Source organism: Microtus oregoni, unplaced genomic scaffold, assembly GCF_018167655.1.
Source record: "Microtus oregoni isolate MIOR12 unplaced genomic scaffold, Mior012 000014F_ref0000157, whole genome shotgun sequence".
NCBI lineage: Eukaryota > Metazoa > Chordata > Mammalia > Rodentia > Cricetidae > Microtus > Microtus oregoni.
Window position 1 is genome coordinate 19741390 of NW_024543073.1, and position 20859 is coordinate 19762248.

Sequence of the window (20859 nt, forward strand, 5' to 3'; positions counted from 1 at the left end):
GGGGACAAAGCCTACCTCACTTTTGTTCACAGAAGCCTTATACTCTCCAAGCTATGCTGGAGATTGGTGTTCTGTCTCCCACAGTTCCTCTGTCCCTCTGTAAGCCCTGCTCTGGCTTCCATTACATTTGATGCACTTTGTTCTGTCTTATTTGGAACCCTGTTGGAGATCTACTTTCAGTATTCATGCAAACACCAGTTCCTGAAGAAATTTTTATTTATCCTACCTAGCCCATGTGAGTAGTCTCATTATATTGTATTAGAACTTCCATCTTTATAATCCCAACATTTAAACTGGCTGCTTTAAAGTTGATATTTACCTTGCTAGTCTCTATGATGTCTATGAGTAAAGAAACAAGTCCTTGTTTCTGATAAGGGCACTGTAAAGTCAGCTTTTCCCCCAAATGACCATTAAAAGTGTTATCATGAAAGGACTGTTAGCAGAGCTTTAGAGGCTGAAAGAGACTAGCAGGACATGCTAGAGTCCTGAAGTCCCCAAGCCCAAAGGCCAGCAGTGGGAGGGCTGGCTGTGACCAGCAGAGGACACCAAAGTAGGCCACTCTTCTGCCTGGCCAGGGGATGGGGAAGGAGAACAAGGAAAAGATGCCCAACTCAGACCTAGTTGGGAATCCGGTGTGGTAACAGATGCATATAATCACAGTGGTCAGGAGGCCAAGACACAAAGATTATGAGTTCAAGGCCAGCCTGGGCTACCCAGAGAAGCTTATGTGAATTCCACCCCCGAACCTGGTTGGGAATTGGATGATGAAGTCCACAGCAGGTCATTTCCTGATAGACAGATGGGAAAGGATGAATTATGGTCTGGAAGAGTAAAGAGAAGACACCCAGCGTGGTAGCCTGTTGAAAAACACGTTCTCCCACATTGGCCTTTGAGGTTTAATTATAATAACCCTACATGTACCCCCACCTTAGATCTTGATTCTTTTGATTTGGGGCACATTCATCCAAAGCACTGTCTTGGGGGAGGGCAGTCTTAAATTGAGCCCACCACTGTAACTGATTCGTAGATCAGCTCACCCCTCTGTGGACAGTAGAACTTGACCGACGAATCCCCGAGGGCCCCACACGGTGCTTGCCCAGCTGCAGTGTACAGGGGCTCTCTCTCTGACTCCTCTGTCCCTTTCCAGGATGGAGCTTCAGCATGGGCTCAGCCTACCAGTTCCACAGCTGGCGGGTCTTCGTCATCGTCTGCGCACTCCCGTGCGTCTCCTCTGTGGTGGCCCTCACCTTCATGCCGGAAAGCCCTCGCTTCTTGCTGGAGGTAATGCCTGTTGACACAGAATCACGAGTGATCCCTGCACACTGGCAAGGCTTCTTTGCCGTTTCGAGGGAAGTATGTCTGCCTCGTCGAGAGGTGCATTCTCCCTTCCTGCCACAGGGTTTTGCAGGGTTTGATTTCATGGAAACATGCTTTAAGCGAAGAGGGCTCGCAGCCAAAAACCACGCATGCGCTTCCCTCAGCGAGCAGCTTTCACTCCATGAGGGGGCTATTGCTCACTGTTTAATAAAGGAAGCGTTATTGTAGTAAGTGCTATTTCTAGCTGAAGGCACATTCTTTGAACAGCTGTTCTATAGTGGTATCCTTGGCCTGCGTGCTTCAGTGGAGAAGAGTTAAACACATTTGCATAGTGACCTTCCGTGTGCTCTGAAAACTCAAAGGTGGTTGATGACTGAAAGGCAAGGGCTCCTAATGCCTGGCTCCTAGGCCTGACTGCCTGTGTGTTTCTTAGGTGGGAAAGCATGATGAAGCCTGGATGATTCTGAAGCTCATTCACGATACCAACATGAGAGCCCGGGGCCAGCCAGAGAAGGTCTTCACGGTGAGTCTGCTTCTCAGAGAATCCTTGAGTTTCAGGCATGGTGTCCGTAAGGGGCCAGACAATGCAATGACGTTCTTTGAACGTTCAATGACGTTGTTTTAAATCAAGATAGAGTAATATGAACTTTAGAAGATGATCTTTTTTTTCAGTCCTGGGGCTTGAATCTCTTCTTGCCATGTCTTTACTGTAGGTGCTGTTTTCCATGGCTTTGTGTTCAGGTGACTTGTGGCATGTGTGTATCTGTATGTGTGATTGTATGGTGTATGCGCGTTGTGTGTGCCTGCCTAAGGGTGCACAGAGGCCACTGGGCATTCTGTTCTACTACTCTGCTTCCTGGCTTTATTCCCTTGAGAAAACAAGCCCAAAAATTCTTTTATTCAGCCACCACAACACAGGCACAGCCCAATTTAGGAGTGCTGAAGATTTGAACTCAGGCCCTCATGTGCTGATCAACAAGCCCAACTCTCTGACCTATGAGCCATCCCCCAGGCCTTAGCTGGCATCTCTTAAAACTCTGACTGCTCTCTTTGGCTGGACTCAGCTGCTCCCTGCATCTCTGACTCCTGTTACACAGATCTTCCAAGATCCAGATACATGAATCGAAGGGCTCTGTGGACATCCTCTGTGTCCAGTGGTCCTTCAAAAGCTACCTTCTCAGTCAGAATTTCCCGTTCTGAAAGTCCTCAACCTCTCCTTATCCTAAATGCCACCAGCAAGTACTACCAGCCCTGCCCGAACTTAACTGCAAACCATCTTATTTAAATTATGAGATATTGGCTCTCATGCAACAAATAAAATATATTTCAAATAATTATGAAAAAACAGATATTGATGACTGGAAAAATGGAAACTCTCAAAAGCTAAGCAGCCAATGATTTTTTTAAAAAAGAACTAAAAACTCTAAAGTGGGCATTGTTTGTACGCTGTTGTATACCCAGCACTTAAAAGCCTCAGACAGCAGGATCTCAAGTTTAAGATTCACCTGGGCAATATAGTAAGATACTGTCTCCAAAAGAAAACCAACTTCCCCATATATTTTATTTGAGAGCCTATAGTTAACTCAGAAGTGGTTTTTGCTAACTAGAGACAGTGTCTTTTGTATAGTCAAAAGGGACTACTGCCTGCCTGGCACAATTTGAAGGACACCAAGATACCCAGCCTCCAAACAGTATCTTCAATAAAATTGCTATTTAGGATATGGGCAGGCTGAAAATAAAAAATAAAAAAAGAAAAGGAAAAAAAAAGAAAAACCCACCCAGCCCCTAGGAAAAATAGCATACATACTATTGTGTCCTCTTTATCCAAAAACAGGGATTCTCTCTCTCCCTCCCTCCCTCCCTCTCTACCTCCACCACCCCTCCCTCCCCATCATTCTTTCCCTGTATTGACAGCCTTGCTCACCTGTGTTGTGGCTCTTTCCCTTAGCTCAAGAGGCCACCTTAAGTCACAGACATACATTGTCACTCTGAATCTTCATCTTTTCTTTCTCTTGCATACCTGAAGAGTCAGGGTTGATGCTCACTCGCCATGGAAACATCTCCCATTGTAGCCATCTGTGAGTGTCTGCTGGTCAACCACTGGGTTAGCCTATGGGTGAAGGAAAAACAGGTCATAGTGATCCTCTATGGATAAATGGTGCATGAGCAAGTATTAATAACTACAATTAAAAGCCAAATTCATCAAATAAATAGTGCCCCCCCAAAATAATCTCCATGCAAAGTAACTCTACATGCAGAAGCTCCTGTCTCTGGTGTTTCATCTGCTGGCATGGCTCTTTATGGGGATGATGCAAAGGGGGGCATTTTGTCTCTGGTCGACCCATCCCCACTTGCTCCCCCTCCCCATTTCTCTCTGGCCTTCCCCATCACTAAGTCATATTCAGTTCCCTCAGATGCCCTTTGGGTCTGTAAATCTCTGCTAGTGTTCTCGTGTGCAGGCAGAGTTCTTATCAAGTACCACTTTGTATTCCGAGTTGTGTTTTTCTCACTTAAAATAAATAGCCTAAATACAGCAACTTCAGGAAAGAGAACTCAACCCTTTGCACTCTGTTGCTGTCCACAGGTAAATAAAATCAAAACTCCCAAGCAAATTGATGAGCTGATTGAGATTGAGAGCGACACAGGAACATGGTATAGGAGGTGTTTTGTTCGGATCCGCACAGAACTGTATGGGGTAAGTATGAGTTTGTTTCACAACAATCTACATGTCAATTTTTGACATTTGGGGGTAGTCACAGAGAGACTGACTATGCCTGTCCCACAAGGAAGACTTGTCCACTCTACCTAGAACACCTGTCTCTTGCACTAGGACCAGGCAACTGAACCCTCTCAGCTCAGAGGCTACCCAATATGTTCCATCCTGAGGAAGGAAAGTGCTGAGCCAGGAGTCAGGGCAATGAAAGTCTGTCTCAGTATTTGGTGGCCTCCAGGAAGCTGAAAAATGAGCATTGCTAGGTAGACCTGGTGATGAAGGCCTATTATTCCAGGTAGTATAATTCCAGGAGGCTAAGGCAGGGGAGTTAGGGGGGGAAAAAAGAAAGGAAGAAGGAAGGAAGGAAAGAAAGAGAGAGAGAAAAAAATTAGTTATTTAGTTTAAGCCCAGCCTGGGAAGCTTGATGATAACCTATCTCAAAATTAAAAAGGGGGCTTGGGGATGTAGCTCAACGGTAAAGCACTTGTCTAACACATTTGAGGTTCCAAGTCCAGTCTCTAGTTCTGCAAGAAAAATGAAAGGACAGGAGGGAGGAAGGGAGGGAGGGAGGGAGGGAGGGAGGGAGGGAGGGAGGAAGGGAGGGAGGGAGGAAGGGAGGGAGGGAAGAAGAAAATTCCAGCCTTTGCTTCTGTATTGATGTTAAGACTTTATATTATAGTTAAAATTCATTCAACTCTGCAAACTTGGCTCTTTTATAATTTGATGAGAAGGGATGGGAAGTGGGGTCCACTATGTAACTGTGTAGGAACACTAACAATCCAATATTTCACAGATTTGGTTGACTTTTATGAGATGTTTCAACTACCCAGTCAGGGAAAACACCATAAAGCTTACGATTGTTTGGTTCACCCTGTCTTTTGGGTAAGTGACATTTAAATTCTCAGTGGACAAAATCAGCTGTCACATTGTGACTCCCAGTTGTGTCTTTGTCTTCTCTGTCTCTCTCTCTCTCTCTCTCTCTCTCTCTGTCTCTCTCTGTCTCTCTCTCTCTGTGTCTCTCTCTGTCTCTGTCTCTCTGTCTCTCTCTCTCTGTCTCTCTCTCTCTCTCTCTCTCTCTCTCTCTCTCTCTCTCTCAATGCCTGGTAGGGTCCACTATTAACCACACAGGTTCCCTCTCTCTGTATCTGTAAACTACAGCAAACACAGAGGTCCCCTGCCTACTGTTAGCAAGGTGTGATGAAGGGAAAGGGGAATGTTCTGGGCAGGGATCCTGGGAGATCATTCTATGCAGCTTGGTTAGCCATGGGACTTCATTCTCCATTTCTAGGTTAGGAGGCTTAGAGTTAGAGGCATAGCTCAGTAGGATAGCGCTTGCCAGGCATGTGTGAGGCCGTGGGTGCCGTCCCTAGTTCTGGGGGGTAGGAGAAGGGAGGCATGTCAAGTAAACGCTCCCAACTTCTGAACTGTCAATTACTGTGTGATGATTTGTTCAAATGTTTCAAGGTGACCGTCATAGCTGAAAGTGTTTCTAAAAGCCACTGCTGCCCTGGTATGTCAGGAGCCTCGTGTGGCCTTGTGTGCACTGTTAAAAACACATGTTTTTTTGCCTTTGCAGGTACTATGGATTGTCGGTTTGGTTCCCTGATGTCATTAAACATCTGCAGTCTGACGAATATGCCCTGCTAACGAAAAACGTGCAAAAAGATAAATACGCAAACTTCAGCATCAACTTCACCATGGAGAACCAGATCCACACTGGAATGGAGTACGACAATGGCAGGTCGGGAAACTTTGACATAATTTAATGTGCTAGCTACTCACAAACACTGGCTTTGTAGTGGTGTACAGTTACTAATAACCAACACCTGTGGGGTTCTCAATTGCATTGTTAGTTACTTGAGGATGTATTTTAATCATTGAAAGTCTACTTTCAAGAGATGCAGTTCAGTTACTTCAAACTACTTCAGAACTGGCGTTGAATCAATCATGTGCCTCTTGGAATTTAAATAAAATACAACAACGGAACCACTTCTGAAACTGTGTTGCTTCCTAAAGGGCTGTGAAGACAGAGGAGGGTTAGCAAGGACGAGCACAGGACCAGGCTACTTCTTAGCGTTAGGTGAGACAGGAGCTCAGGGCATGAGTCTGCTTCATCTTTTCAGAGAGAAAAACAGATGGACAAGGGCACCATGGTCATGTCTGAATCATCTGAGCAGAAACCGCTGATATGAACCCATAGGAGCTCATCATGCTTAGAAAATTGTCTTAATTTTTAAAATGATGACTTTTTTTTTTTGGTTTTTCAAGACAGGGTTTCTCTGTAGCTTTGGAGCCTGTTCTGAAACTAGCTCTTGTAGACCAGGCTGGCCTTGAACTCACAGAGATCTGCCTGCCTCTGCCTCCCAAGTGCTGGGATTAAAGGCGTGCGCCACCACCACTGGGCCGAATTTTGAAATTTTTTTAAAATTCCAAGATAACCAAAATTGCCCCAGGCAAAATCCTGTTCATTGAGATGAAAAAGACTTGTGAAATGCTTGTGGCCTAGATAATGGATACTTGCCCATATGGTGGGGGGATCATTATTCTAATTAGCAGTCTAATAATCATCTTTTCAGGGGTGTATAATGGCTTTGTTTATAACAAGTTTTTCAATAATGAAATTTATGAAATTGAAAGAAGAAAGCATACCACTCGAATGAATGGGGACCATCACGTTAGGAGACATACACCTGCTCACGGCCCGAGCCGCACAGTGTCTGCCTCAGTCACCCACCTGAACCACTGATAGGGCTGCATGTGCATTTCCGAGAACCTTGAGCATCAAATTCTGTGACTGTGGGGGAAATATTGGATTTTAAAAATGTTGCCATTAGAAATTTCTAAGATACAGCGGGTGCGATGGTGCCTGTAATCCCAACCCTGAGGGTGGGGAGCCAGGAGGCAATGAGCTTGAACCCAGCACACCTCGTAGCATAGTATGTACCACATAATACGGTGTTTCAGAACAACAACAACAACAACAGGAAAAGGGGATACTTTTAAATAGTGTTTGTGTCTGAGACAGTCATAATTTTAGTCATATTTTTTAACATTCTAAACTGGATGTCTCATTTGTTAATGTTCAGTGTAATGATTATATTATAATTAATAATTTTAACCATTCTACTGTAAAATCCTTGAGCCAGATGTGATGGCACACACCTGTCATCCCAACTCTTGGAAGGAAGAGGCAGAAAGACTGTGAGGTTGAGGCTAGCCTGGGCTCCATCCCCAAAATCTGTCTCAGAAGTCCAAACCCCAGGCTGGGGAGATGACTCAGTGTTTAAAGTCATTACCACGAAAGCCTGATTGATCCACAAAAAAAGCCAGACACTATTGCACGCACATTATAATCCCAGTATTCTTTTGGAGAGATGGGGATGAAGACAGAAAAACCTCTGGACTCTCACTGGCCAGCTAGCCTGGGCTATGTACAGTGAAAACCAAGAAGACCTATTCCAACAAGGTGGAAGAGTTAAAACAGTGCCAGGGGTTTTCCTCCATCCTCCACACTCACGCCTGACATCCACATGTCCTCATTCCCTCATGCACACAAACACGCACGCACACACATAGGGAGGATTTGTTAGGATCCCCAAATGAAAAAAAAAAAACCTTACAAACATATATTTTGAATTTGAAAGATTTCTTTTAGAAGATAGACAAAAGGTTTTTGTCTTTCAAAAGAAATTTGAACTCCTGCTGCTGACTGGCTTTTAAACGACAGCTTCCCTGTGTGTTCCCCAGTGGGGACCCTCTACACCCTGACCCAGAACACCCTCTGGGTGGCCTGCCCGGATACCTAGAGAGCCTTCCTTTCTGTATGCAGGCTGTTGTGGGAGAGTCCAGAGGCCTCTTTAAGTCCCTAGACAACATGAGGTAGTGGGGAGAGGCTTACCATTCCCTTCTCCAACCATTTGAATGTCACACCAGGAATGCCCCGTGTGTGTCACACGTTTAAATTACTTCCCCTTTCCAGATTCAGGCTTATTTTAAGAGTTAAGACCTTCACAACCCTTTCAGCCTCTGTCAGCACACCTAACAGCTTTCAGTGTGGCTCCTGGAGTGGGGGATGGGAAGGTGGTCGGTCTGTGAGGCCACAGTACATTTTCAGTTGAGAAATGCAACTGGGCATGCGGATGCAAATAGACTTTTGAGTGTACTCAGCATGGAGTGGGTTGGTTTTGGTCAGCTCACACTAAGGGTTAGTCTCCTTCTCTGCTAAGGGTGGGGCAACAAGCATTCCCCTCTCTTGGCTTGCTAGGAATACACCGAGTCTCTAAGAAAGGTATCAGGCTCACTGATACACACTCATCCGTGGCTTCAGCGAGTCCATTTCTATGACGCATAGGCTCTTTTACAATATTAAGTTCCTTTTTTTTTTTTTGAGCCCATTATCAAAGTCACCATTGTAGTACCTTAAAAATGTATCTGACCCCATTTCATCGTTCTGCATGTTTCAGCAGGGCTCTTGTATTTTGATTTGGCTCAAGGAATATCTTTGACTACGAGAAGGAAAAGACTCCTGGAAATAAGTGTACATTTTTTCACCCTGGTCAGCCATCCCTCCCACGAAGAAGCAGAACTCACATGCTTGGCCCTGTAAGGTTCTAAACTTAGGAAATGGACTTTATAAAAAACTTGGAGGGCTAGGGATATAACTCAGTCGTAGAACACTTGCCTAGCATGTGCAAGTTCCTAGGTCTAATCTCTATGGCTATAATATATAAATATAGATAAAAATATAATGTTCAGATATTAGCACATCTTCAAGTGAGATTCACAAGTCTCAATGAAGACTTTTCAAAAAATATCTGGGGAGAGGATAGTGATGAAAACCCAACAGTCCAGAGCCACAGTTCCAGCTCTCAAGACTTTTGCCATCGTTGTGAAAATCCAAAGAACTCAAGTGTCATTGCTTCTCCTGACAGGAAATAATATTGAACAATGGTATGGCCAAAAAATTGTATCCCCAAGACCAAAAGGTCAAAAGTAACATGCCTAGAAAACCAAGGTGCCCTCTATAACTTACAGATGGTCATAGCAGGGTACCATAGATCTAAGTCCATTGACTTGGCTTTGAATTCGAGTAGATAAAAGTCAATTCATTTGTGTTTGTGTGTGTGTACAGATTCCTCGGAGTCAAGTTCAAGTCTGTAACTTTCAAAGATTCAGTGTTTAAGTCCTGCACCTTTGACGACGTGACCTCAGTCAACACCTACTTCAGGAACTGCACATTTATTGATACCCTTTTTGAGAACACAGGTAATGTATAGCTTACTCTACTTACAGCGGCAGCAGGGAGCCTTCAAAGGGCCTCTGTCTTGGCAGAAATGTCGTAATCATGTGACATTGGGGCCAGAAGCTTGAGAAGTGGAGATTTAAGTGTGAATGAATGATTTTCCCATAGCAGGTTGAATCAAAAGCAAGCTGGTATTGTTTAGCTTTCTTGGATTTAATATAGAGGCTACCTTCAAAGCTGACAAAATAAGAAAATAGCCTCTGGGGGAATAATTAATTCTTAAAACAAAGAATTAACCTGTGGGTTTATTTGTTTTGATAATCTTGATTTCACAATTGGTTCTTGCTTAAGTAAACCTGTCTAGCTCTCCAGTTCACAGAGGTAGCAGTGTGTGGCTGTGCTCAGTAACTTAGAATGCTTTAGCTCCAAGTGTGAAATGGAGTTTCAGAAACTTCCCAAAAAAATAAAGGAAGTGTACAATCCGGTCTAGGTCATCAGACACTCGCAATCTCAGACAGTTTTCCCAATTCCCGAGGCTTAGAAAAGCTAAATGATATGGTCACAGTAAATGACCTAGTAACCTTAGTTACAACTAACCTTGGAGCCCTGGTCCATGTGACTGTAGTGTCCATGCCTTCCCTTTCCTACATGTTTGTCTAGAATCACATGCCAACACTGAAGGAAGATGAATGCATGTCTTCCCTGTGAGCAGTCCTGCCTTTTGGCGCTCAGTCAGGAGCCAGTTCTGCCCCACTCCAATAAGAATAAGGCAGAGTGTTGTCTTCTAACCCATTTGACCCCATAAGACCAGAGGTTTTGAGGGAGTGGAGGGTAAACTCAGCAAGGAAGGTGATGGTTTTGCCCTGAGCTCCCTTAGCAGAACCTAGCAACATGTAAAATCCTTCTTGGAGAAATAAGTTCAACAACAACAACAGTAAGATGCAAAGAAGGGATGCTGGTGACCTTCCCTGGAGACTGACCTTCATTCTTCTGTGAATTTATCTTACATAGACTTTAAATTATAAACACAGCTTCAAGGACTCAAAAGAGAGTCCTATTCCTTCTGTGTGCCTCAGAACCCCTAAAAATGATAGTGATGAGGTAGGTCAGCCTATGTATAATTGAAGACAAATTGTTTTATAATCATATTATATAGGATTATTACTATTAAAGACTTTGGTCTTTATGTAACATGGTAAATGTAAAGTAATATTGTAAAGGTGTAAGCAATAATATGGTTGGCAAAGGCCAACCATAGGGAATGGAGATAACTTGAAACTTTAGTTAATTCAGTTCCTTATCCAACAATGGAGAGCTCCATACTGCTACTTTGTAATGTGAGGTCCCAGACTAGCTCTCTTGCTCCAGCAAGGAGACACAAAAAGTCAAGCCAGCCTCACTCAGCCTTGGGATCATCAAGGAGCTGGCAGTACTGTGATTCTATGCTGAACTCTCAGTGGGCTTTCTGCTGCCACCCAGATCTGTCACTTGTGACTGGCAAGAGTTTGATAGATTTTATTTGTTGTTGTTCCTACAGATTTTGAGCCATATAAGTTCATCGACAGTGAATTTCAAAACTGCTCATTTCTTCACAACAAGACGGGATGCCAGATTACTTTTGATGATGACTATAGCGCCTACTGGATTTATTTTGTCAACTTTCTTGGGACGTTGGCAGTGTTGCCAGGCAATATAGTGTCTGCTCTGCTGATGGACAGAATTGGACGTTTAACCATGCTAGGTGTGTGCATATATTCCTGGAAAGAAAAAGAACTGCCCCTGTGATCTAGAGAGAACCTGTGTCCTACCTTGTTCCCTGTCCCTTTAGAATGCATGTCCATAGGAAATCCCTTAGACCTTTATCGTTAGGACTGACCTGTAGTAAAAACTGTGTCTAGTTACATTTCATATGAGCAACCCCCATGAGTTACAGACTGAAACACTCATTATGTGTAACTAGTGTATATTTTTCCACTTAAGTAGATGAGTAAGGAATGATGGCCTTTGGTAAATGTCACAAACAGGTGGATACCCTTGAACTTAAGTCCTATTGAGCCCAGTCTACAGCTTCCCCATGGAACTGTCTGCTTGAGAGCACTCCAAGACCCACAGGTCCTTGCTTTACTGGGATGACAGGAAACAGTTGATCTTTTGTCCTCTGTTGGCAGGTGGCTCCATGGTGCTCTCAGGGATCAGCTGTTTCTTCCTGTGGTTTGGCACCAGTGAATCAATGATGATAGGCATGCTGTGTCTGTACAATGGGCTGACCATCTCAGCGTGGAATTCCCTCGACGTGGTCACTGTGGAACTGTATCCCACAGACCGGAGGTAGGCTGGCGCGGGACCACTGAAGGGTTGTAAACAGAGAATGCGTGTGATTTCCTGGATGCCCAGACCCGAATAATCACACAGAAACTATGTTAATTACAACACTGATTGGCCAATGGCGTAGGCATATTCCTGACTAGCTCTTACATCTTAAGTTAGCTCGTCTCTATTAATCTGTGTATCATCATGTGACTGTGGCCTACCAGTGAGGTTCTGGGTGTCCTCCTTTGGCAGCTACACGATGTCTTTCTGACTCAGCCTTCTTTCCTCTTCTAGCTCTGCTTGGATTTCCCACCTTTCTTTTTAAGAAGAAGGTTTCCCCAGTAGACATGGATACTTTGGGCATCATATCAGAGAGGGCTGGGTAGAACCTCAGCAGCTGACAATTATATTAAAAGCTTAGAAGTCCTGTTTTGCCATTTGGAATGAGCTGAAATATATGCCTTATGCCATCTTTTATTTCATGCAAAATTCCCATGTTTTATCGCCTTGAAAGTCGTCTGCACTGAACTATTCTGTAGCTTTTGAAAAGAAAGGGAGCCCTCCCCCCAAAAGAACTACACTGAGACATTTGCAGTCTTGATTCGTTACTGATCCTATGACATCCCTCTGACTTCATTCTCTCCACTTATTAACCACCCCTAGGCTTATCCTGTACAAGGCAGACTCACGAATTTATTACTAAGGAACATCTTTACGTCTTTCCTGGCTTATAACACCTGTATTGGTACCCATATGACCAACTTCCTATAGAACATCCACAACACAAGAACATTGTTATTCATATTCTTAATAAACTCTCAATCATGTTCTTAGGCATTGAAAATCTACATACAGCATCCCCTTGACCCAGCCAACCTATGTTCGCTCTCTGTGTAGTTAATACACTGAGTATTCCTTCATCAGCATCTCATTATGAAAACTGGACCCACAAAATTGGGCATTAACTCCTACTTTTTAAATCATGCCCTCTTACAAGGTTGTAAGAGACTCCCTCCCATTTGTTTTGCATTGTCTGAGTTTGACGGAATTTTAGATTAAATCAACTGGCCATATAACTCAAAGGAAGATACATGATGAGCATTCTCTTGGGGAGGGGCACTGGCTTTAAAAGGAAAAAAGAAAAACTCAAGCATCGGGCAGACCTTTCCTGTGACCAGCCTGCCTCATTGTGTCATTGGCAAGGAGAAAGACCAAATAAAGAGAAGGTGAGCTTGCTGCGTGTGCTCACTTGGTCCTCCAGGAGAGAAGAGGGCAGGAAGGGATTGAATGTACAAGAACTGGGTAAGCCCTACGTGACGTTTCCTCTCCATGGAGGACAGGTGCTTGTCAGTTACATGCACAGTTACCTGTGTATACAGTTACAGTGTGGTCTGGTTGGGTCACTGGGAGGAAAGGACATGGTGGTTGCTGTGTCAGGGAGGGTTTCTTTAAAGAGTAGTGTCTGAACTTGGACTTGAAGAAGATGGGAAGAGCAGGGTAGTCTGAGAAATGCCACCTGAAAAGCCCTGGAAGGCTGTGTAGGCAGGGTTTTCCTGTCCTGCAGCTGCTTCCCAAATAACTGACTCGGAGACTTAATATAAGTTATAAATGCTTGGCCCTTAGCTCAGGCTTGTTACTAACTAGCTCTTACAAGTTAACCCGTTTCCATTAATCTATGTGCTGCCCCGAAGCTCGTGGCTCTCACCTCTATCCTATTTTGTGTGTCCGACTTGTTCTCTATCTGGCTGGCGACACTTCTGACTCTGCACTTCTTCCCACCATTCTCAGTCTGGCTGTCCCACCTATACTTTTTGCCTGGCTGCCAGCCTGTCAAGATTTTATTAGCCAATGAGAGTGGTATATATTCACAGTGTACAGAAGGATTATCCCACAGCAAGGAAGAGAGCTAGCAAAATTCTGCAGAAACTCAGTCACAGAGATCAACCCATTGATCATGCCCTGAGGACAATAAGAGGGGAAAGACAAAATCAGCCATGGGTTGGGAGTTCATGCTAATGCCCAGAGAGGAGGCAGGAATCTTACTTGCATTGCACTCCAAAGAGGAAGATGTAATCTAAAGAAAATGTAGATGAGAAAAAGGAGAAGTCAGAATCCCACATGTTGATGGATACTCAGGAAAAAAGATCAGAAAACTGTGTAATTGGTTATATATTAGAATGAGGGAAAGAAGTTGTCAAAGGGAGGCTCCTGTTTCTGCTTGCACAGCTGACCGGAGGTTGTACTGTGTTGAAGCAGGGACACTCTGGAGGAGCAGAGCATTCCGACTGGAGTCAGGGAGATAATGAGTTCCATTAGAGGAGGTTGAATTGCCGTGGCTTCATGGAGCTGTCCATTGGGCATTTGAATACGTACGTGGGAAGCAAAAAGATACCTCAACTGGGGATAGAGCCACTGACAAATTGATCCAACAGACACTTAGGGGATGCATATCATGGGCCAGAGTGGTTTCAGTCACCGGGCTCCAGTAGTGGTCAGACAGCAAGCCTAGGCTTGATGGAGCCTACACTCTGGTTGGGAAAAAGCAATCAATAAACTACTAGGTAAGTAGACATAGAATATCAGCTGGTGCTGAGTGCTGTAGAGAAAAACAAAACTACCCAGGGGAAGGAGGACAATGGGATGGAGGAAGGCTGTAGCTGCAATAGCAGGCTCCAAGGAGATGTAGATCCCGTAAGGTGACATTTGAGTAGGTACTTGGAAGAGAGCTTTCATGGCACAGGTGACAAGGCCCGAGAGCATGAGGAGAAGGCATCAGCTAGAGAAGGGCTGAACTGGACATATCCACATTTGAATGTCCCCATCCTCACCTTCTCTTCTTAATCCCTCTTCTTGTCAAAACTGTGAACTTCTCTCAAGTCCTAAGTGTAGCCATGTGGCCTTGTGTGCTCCGGCACTTTTTTTTTTTTTTTTTTTTTTTTTGGGTCAGCATGTCTTTCATCTGGTCAGTGGCTTTCTGCTGCCACCGTGTGGCCAGCCATGGCAGAGTTCTTCTGCTCACACTTCCTAGTTCTTCAGCTTTTCCCTCCCTGGAGCTCAGGTCAGGAACCACACCTGGGAGATGACGTCATCCGGCCTCACACAGTCCCTGAGCAGGCCTGTCTTCAGAGTACAGATCCGTCCCCAGCCTCCTCTTTCCTGCGCTCTCACGTGTGCATAGTTCAGCTATGACCCCGGAAAAGGCTTGAAAGAAAAACCCTGGCAGCTTACATATGTTAACCTCTGCTGGTACTGATGGTCGCTGCTGTCAGTCACCCAGGTCTGTGGGATTTTTGTCGATCTCAGTGGGCTAATGCAAACCACCAGCCAGAGTTAAACCCCTGACTCCCTCCCCTCAGGACTGTTCCAGTTCAGACAGGCGTTTTCATTTCATTCCCACAGCCAACAGGTAACCCTGATCCTTACTGACCATGGGTGCCTGTAGGGAGCCCATTCAGGCAGCCTGTGCCTCAGTGGGTCTTTCTACTGCAGCATTCTCTCTGTCAATGGCCTCTTATTTATTTATTTACTTATTTACTTATTTATTTATTTATTAGATTTGATGTGAAGAACTCTTTGAACTACTTAACCAACTTACGTATTCCTGGTTGACTTTTCTCTGCATGCCTTATTGTCTCAATATATCTGTTTGCATTTTTCTGTACATTTACATTTTGTCATTGATCAGACAAGTCAGGTTCTTTTCGTCTCTGGCAGTTAAACGTAGCACAGGAGAGCTGAGCATGGTGGCTTGTGTCTATAATCCCAGCATTAGGGAAACTGAGGCAAGAGGATTGGGACTGCAAATTTTAGGTCATGGGCTGCATGCAAATTCCAGGCCAACCTGAGCTATGCAGCAAAACCCGTGTCAGAAAGGGGAGCATGAGGGGATGGGAGCACACACTGCCTTTACCACAGTCTTACTACTACAGCATAGTGCCAGCAGATCCTGCTGAGTGGAAACAGGATGGATGAGAAGCAAATGAGGGAAGCAGCCATTGAGCCGGTTCGTGAGCTCTGGGGAGTCACCTCTCTCTGCTCCGGGTACTGAACAAGTCCTGGCATGAAAAGAGCCACAGATCGATCCCGGGTTTCGGCAACACGAGATTACATTTGGGGCTGGAGAAATGGCTCAGAGGTTAAGAGCATTGCCTGCTCTTTCAAAGGTCCTGAGTTCAATTCCCAGCAACCACATGGTGGCTCACAACCATCTGTAATGGGGTCTGGTGCCCTCTTCTGGCCTGCAGGCATACAGACAGAATGTTGTATACATAACAAATAAATAAATATTTTTAAAAAAAAAAAAAAGAAAAGAAAGAGCCACAGACACCATGATGTAGTAACAGCACAACCACCGCCTTGTAAGCTCATCGAGCATGTCTGTTCTAGGACCTGGAGTCACACCAAGAGTACCACGTCACTTGTTTGAGTCTGCTGGACTCAGGAGATGCCTGACTGCCCTTTGTGCTGAGGGCTGAGCATTCTTTCCAATCAGCTGCATGTCTTAAGCCCTGCTCATATCACCAATGAAAACCCATCCTCCCCATGCCAGCTTCTAGAATGATGCACCTACTGCAAGCCTTGCCTGCCCGCTGACTTCTGATGAACTGCCTTAACTGCCTTTAAATGCTGTGCTGTTCCTCAGTGAACCACACCATTGAGTACATGACAATGGGACATTAGTTTACTGTTTACTGACACCAATGAAAGAATTGGTTTCTTGAGAACAGGACTTTGTCTTCCTCATTTGCTGACTGAATGAGATACACATCTTAAGTTGATCCTGGCGGTCCATATACCAGAGCTTAGAAGTCAAAGTGGGGGAGGAGTACAAGTTCATGGCCAGCCTAGGTTACATAGACTCTGTCTCAGAAAACAAACAAACAAAAAACTTATACAAAAAGAGAAGGAAATAAGCTTTGTAAAATTTACCTGGGAATGGACTATAGTGTTCCCCCATGCCTGAGGCCAAGCTTCCTCACTTCTGAAGTAAGTCACTTAAACCAGTCTTTTGGGCTTTCTTCACTGACCCCTCAGTGTCCCTGTTCCACTGATGCCACTGTCCTTGATCTCTGCACCTGTGGTTGGCAGTTTCCTCCCTCACACAGCATTGCCTGCTGGGGACCTGTTCCTGATCCCGCCACTGCACCGGTCGTGTCTTAGTTAGGGTTTCTGTTGCTGTGGAGCGACACCGTGACCATGGCCACTCTTATAAAGGAAAACATCTAACTGGGAAGGTTTGCTTACAGGTCAGAGGTTTAGCCATTATCCTTATGGTGGGGAGCATGGCCTCTCTAGGCCTCCATTCAGGGACACTGTTGACACATGCCTGGCCTCAGCAGCCTTCCTTAATCACAGGGGCAAATTCCATAGCCCCTTTCTTCTTTTACTCCCAAGTCCAAACCACAGGGTCGAAGGTGCCAAGTTCTCGTGCTTGCTGAAGCTGGAGCGTGCCTCCCTTGCCCAGTTACCTTCACCCGCTTTGTGTTTTCAATAGTTTTCTTCACTGCTTGAGCTTGGCTGTCCTGAAACTTGCTCTGTGGGCCGGGCTGGCCTTGAACGCAGAGATCTTTCTTCACCAGCTTTCTGTTTTTGAAGATTTCCTTCATTGCCTAAGCTTGCCTCTTTGGGGACTTGCTCTGTAGACCAGGGTGACCTCAAACTCAGAGATCTGCCAGTCTGTGCCTTCCGAGTGCTGGGATTAGAGGCATACACCACCACGCGTGGCTCTGAGATTTTCTTTAATTCCTTTTCACAAGTTGGAAATTTAGCTGGGTAGGATCTTGCCCTGAGGTCACCACTCCCTTTATTCCATTTCTTTTCTTTTCTTTTCTAACATACATTTATTTATTTATTTATTCCGTATACAGTGTTCTGCCTGCATGAATGCCTTCACTCACCAAGTATTTGCTAGAAACTGAACTCAGGACTTCTGGAAAGCAACCAATGCTCTTAACCTCTGAGCCATCTCTCCAGCCCCTTATTCCATTTCTTAATCTGTTTATCTCCTTGAACACAGGACTTAGCTTCCTTCCACTTTCTGGTGCTCCTCAAATTTTACATTTTCTTGCTCCTTTTCATTATATATCTTAATTAGAATTAACACTAATAACCACACAACGGAGTCTTACTAGGCTGTTTTGAGATTTCCTTTGCCAATAAAATTAATCCAAAACACTTCACTTTCGCCTGAGGCAAACTCTTCAGACAGAGACAAAAGGCAGCCACATTCTTCACTGAAGTATCACAAGAATGATCTCCAGGCCACATATTAACATTCTTCTCCTCTGAAGCCTCTTGAGCCAGACCCCCACAGTTCAAATCACACTCCGCATCATTGATACTCCATGTTCCTTCAAGGATGGCCTGTTACGCTGTACTTAAAGCATTCAACTGCTCTTCTGTTCCATGGTCCCAAGGTTCACATACCTTCAAACAAAAGTAAGGTAGGCTCCATCATAGCAGTACCCCAGTCCTGGTACCAACTTCTGTCTTAGGATTTCTGTTGCTGTGAAGAGATATTATGACCCCAGCAACTCTTATAAAGGAAATCATTCCATTGGGAAGGCTCTCTCAGAGTTCGGAGGTTTAGGTCCATTGCCTTCATGATGGAAAATAAGGCAGCGTGCAGTCAGACATGGTGCTGGAGAGGTAGCTGAGAGTCCTACATCATGCAGGCAACAGGAAGTGGTCTGAGTCACTGGGCAGTATCTTGAGCATACATGAAACCGCAAAGCTTGCCTCCACAATGACACACTTCCTCCAACAAGACCACGCCTCTGAATAGTGCCACTCCCTTTAAAGCCATTTTCTTTCAAACTACCACTACATGTGGAGGAAAGAAAGATATTCAGAACCCAGGTGCAGGTTTTGTTAGAAATCAGTTGAACAATGGGGACAGGTCTCGTTGCCTTACAGGGCCTTGTTTTCCTTATCTGTGACCTGGACAGCAAATGAGGTGCTGGGCTGAGTATTTCACACGTTAACTTTACCCAGTGTTCTGCAAGAGTAAGTCTTCCTATCTCATCCTCAGAGGAGAACGAGACCCAGACATGAAAGTAACTTGTCCAGGGTACCTTAGTCTCGACCGCAGATGTCATATTCAGGAGTGCCATTTCAGGACAGGTGACAGGCGTAGGTCCCTGCCCTCTCAGGGGGGACAGGTCTCAAAGGCACAGGTCTGGGGTCTGTGTGCGGGAAGCTTTCCTGGAGCCAGCAGGGTTGGTGGCACATGCCTGTAGTCCGAGGACTTGGAAGACTGAAATCGGAGGTTGAAAGCTGAGAACTGCTGAGGCTACAGAGTGAGTTCAAGGTCAGTCTGGATGATTTAGTGATCAGAACAATAGCAGCAGCAACAACAACAAAACCCTCAAATGCAAAGCAAAACAAAACAAACCAGAAATCCGTGGGTTGCTAGGTTGCACAGCAGCGTGAATGGCTCTTGACCTCGGATGAACCTCCATTTGCTACCCAGCATTCTTGGTCATTCTGTTCTTCCTCCCCCTGGCCCAGGCCCACACTTCCTAGCCAGGTTTATCGGATGCAGTGATAAGACACAAAGGCTCTCATTATTTCCTAGGTTTCATGGTAATATTTTATTTCGGCAGGTGCAAGCAACAGAAAGCCTCTTGAGTGGGGAGGGACTTTGGAAGGAGATGGACAGCCACCTTGAGCCTAGGGAGTCTGCTCAGCCCACAGCTTATGGGGAACTTTCTCTTCCACCTGAGGGAGTGAGGAAAACAGGTTGAGGGGGATTCAGGCTGACAGGTAGCCTAATTGAGGAAGATGCTACCTGTCTCAGTAAGACACATATTCTCCATAAAATATCAGAAAGCAGAGGAAGGACAAGTATGTAGTTCAGCAATAGAGTCCTGACTCACATGTACGAGAGTTTAATCCCCACCATACAGAAACAAAGAAGAAGCAACTGAACCTAGCCTCCTGACTTGAGAATACAGACTGATGATTTTCTCTGCGAGAAACAAGACATCAATACACAAACATCGTCCAACTAATACCCATTGAAATGTCCAAAATTGCCCATTTGAATGCTTCAAAAATCTACTTCTAACATACTTGGAAGCATTCAGGAAATTGCTCATTCTCCAAGTATCACAGGTGTCCTCGTGCCCTTGAGAAGGGTTCACAGTGGGCAGCTGCAAGGACTGTGCAGCCCCTGCCAGATGCAGCTGGCCTAGCCGAGCTAACTCTGTATCGTGAAATGCCCAGGGTTGCAGCAGGCAAGTGTGAGAGAGCAGTGTGTAGGCAGAAGCCTCGGGAAAGCAACCCTGAGGAGCTAGGAGAGAGCAGACACTGAGTTAGGGAGAAACTGGCCGCGCATGGTAGAATAAGCTAGTTATGATATGTGGAAAGCAGGCTGAATGGCAACAGGAGCCGGTGCAATGGCTTGTGACTTGGAGTCCTCAAACTCTGAAGCTGTGGCAGGTTTGCTACAAGATAGCCTGGGCTACAGAGAGAGACCCTGTCTCAAACAAAACGAAACAAAACAACAAACAAAACAGAGTGGGAAGGTTGGCAGGCTCTGGTGGGGGTGATCACAATACACTGTAGCACAGGCTACCCTAACCAGGAGGAGCTCTTTCCTCTCAGTTCTCACCCATCTCTCCCCTCTCATAGACACGAGCTCCCAGTCCTCACTAAGCAGCATCCTCAGCGCTTTTCCTGGCAGCTCTATACTGCCTGATGCTCCCTAGAGAACACAAAGTCTGCTGTGTATCTGAGAGTGTCAGCTGCAGAATCATCGGAGTTACCTCACATTTGAAAGCCTCCCTAGCCAAAGGCACAGAGAGGGAAATGATGGTTACGTGCTACATTCAAACACAAACAACATGAGACAAAGCCTCATACCGGTGACTTTTAAAAAGAAAGATCAATTGTATAAAAGCTTTGTCTGTGATAATTTGTATGGCTAGAAACAGGGCAAAGGGGATTCGGAGAGAAAAAATGATTTGCTGGCAAAGGGGAGGAACGATGCATGTTTTCTTTCATAGTTAGTTTCCTTTATTGTTTAATAGTACATCTAAGTCAGTTTTCAAATGTAAACATCCCTGGGAAAGTAACAGTGTTCTCAGTCCTGGACACACCTTGTGGTCATAGAATTTCTGAAAAGTACCAGTGCCTAAACCCCAAGGGAGCAATAAAATCAGAACCCCTGCGAGTGTAGCCTTTGTCGTTGTGGTTGTGTTTTGTTTTATGTTTCTGCTTTGAAATAGGAAATCACTTATGTAGCTCAGGCTGGTCCTGCATTTGTTGTGTAGCC

General features: G+C 45.0%; 1 protein-coding gene across 1 annotated transcript in view; it reads left to right on the forward strand.

Annotated features, from left to right (window-relative positions):
• The window catches only part of Sv2c (synaptic vesicle glycoprotein 2C), a 177548-nt gene that overhangs the window by 143626 nt on the left and 13063 nt on the right, over nucleotides 1–20859 (forward strand). Inside the window, exons 5-12 of the mRNA XM_041663321.1 lie at nucleotides 1148–1281; nucleotides 1751–1840; nucleotides 3902–4012; nucleotides 4824–4912; nucleotides 5607–5771; nucleotides 9162–9295; nucleotides 10810–11013; nucleotides 11441–11600. Coding sequence (XP_041519255.1) covers nucleotides 1148–1281; nucleotides 1751–1840; nucleotides 3902–4012; nucleotides 4824–4912; nucleotides 5607–5771; nucleotides 9162–9295; nucleotides 10810–11013; nucleotides 11441–11600 — 1087 coding nt within the window. The remainder of the gene's footprint in view (nucleotides 1–1147; nucleotides 1282–1750; nucleotides 1841–3901; nucleotides 4013–4823; nucleotides 4913–5606; nucleotides 5772–9161; nucleotides 9296–10809; nucleotides 11014–11440; nucleotides 11601–20859) is intronic.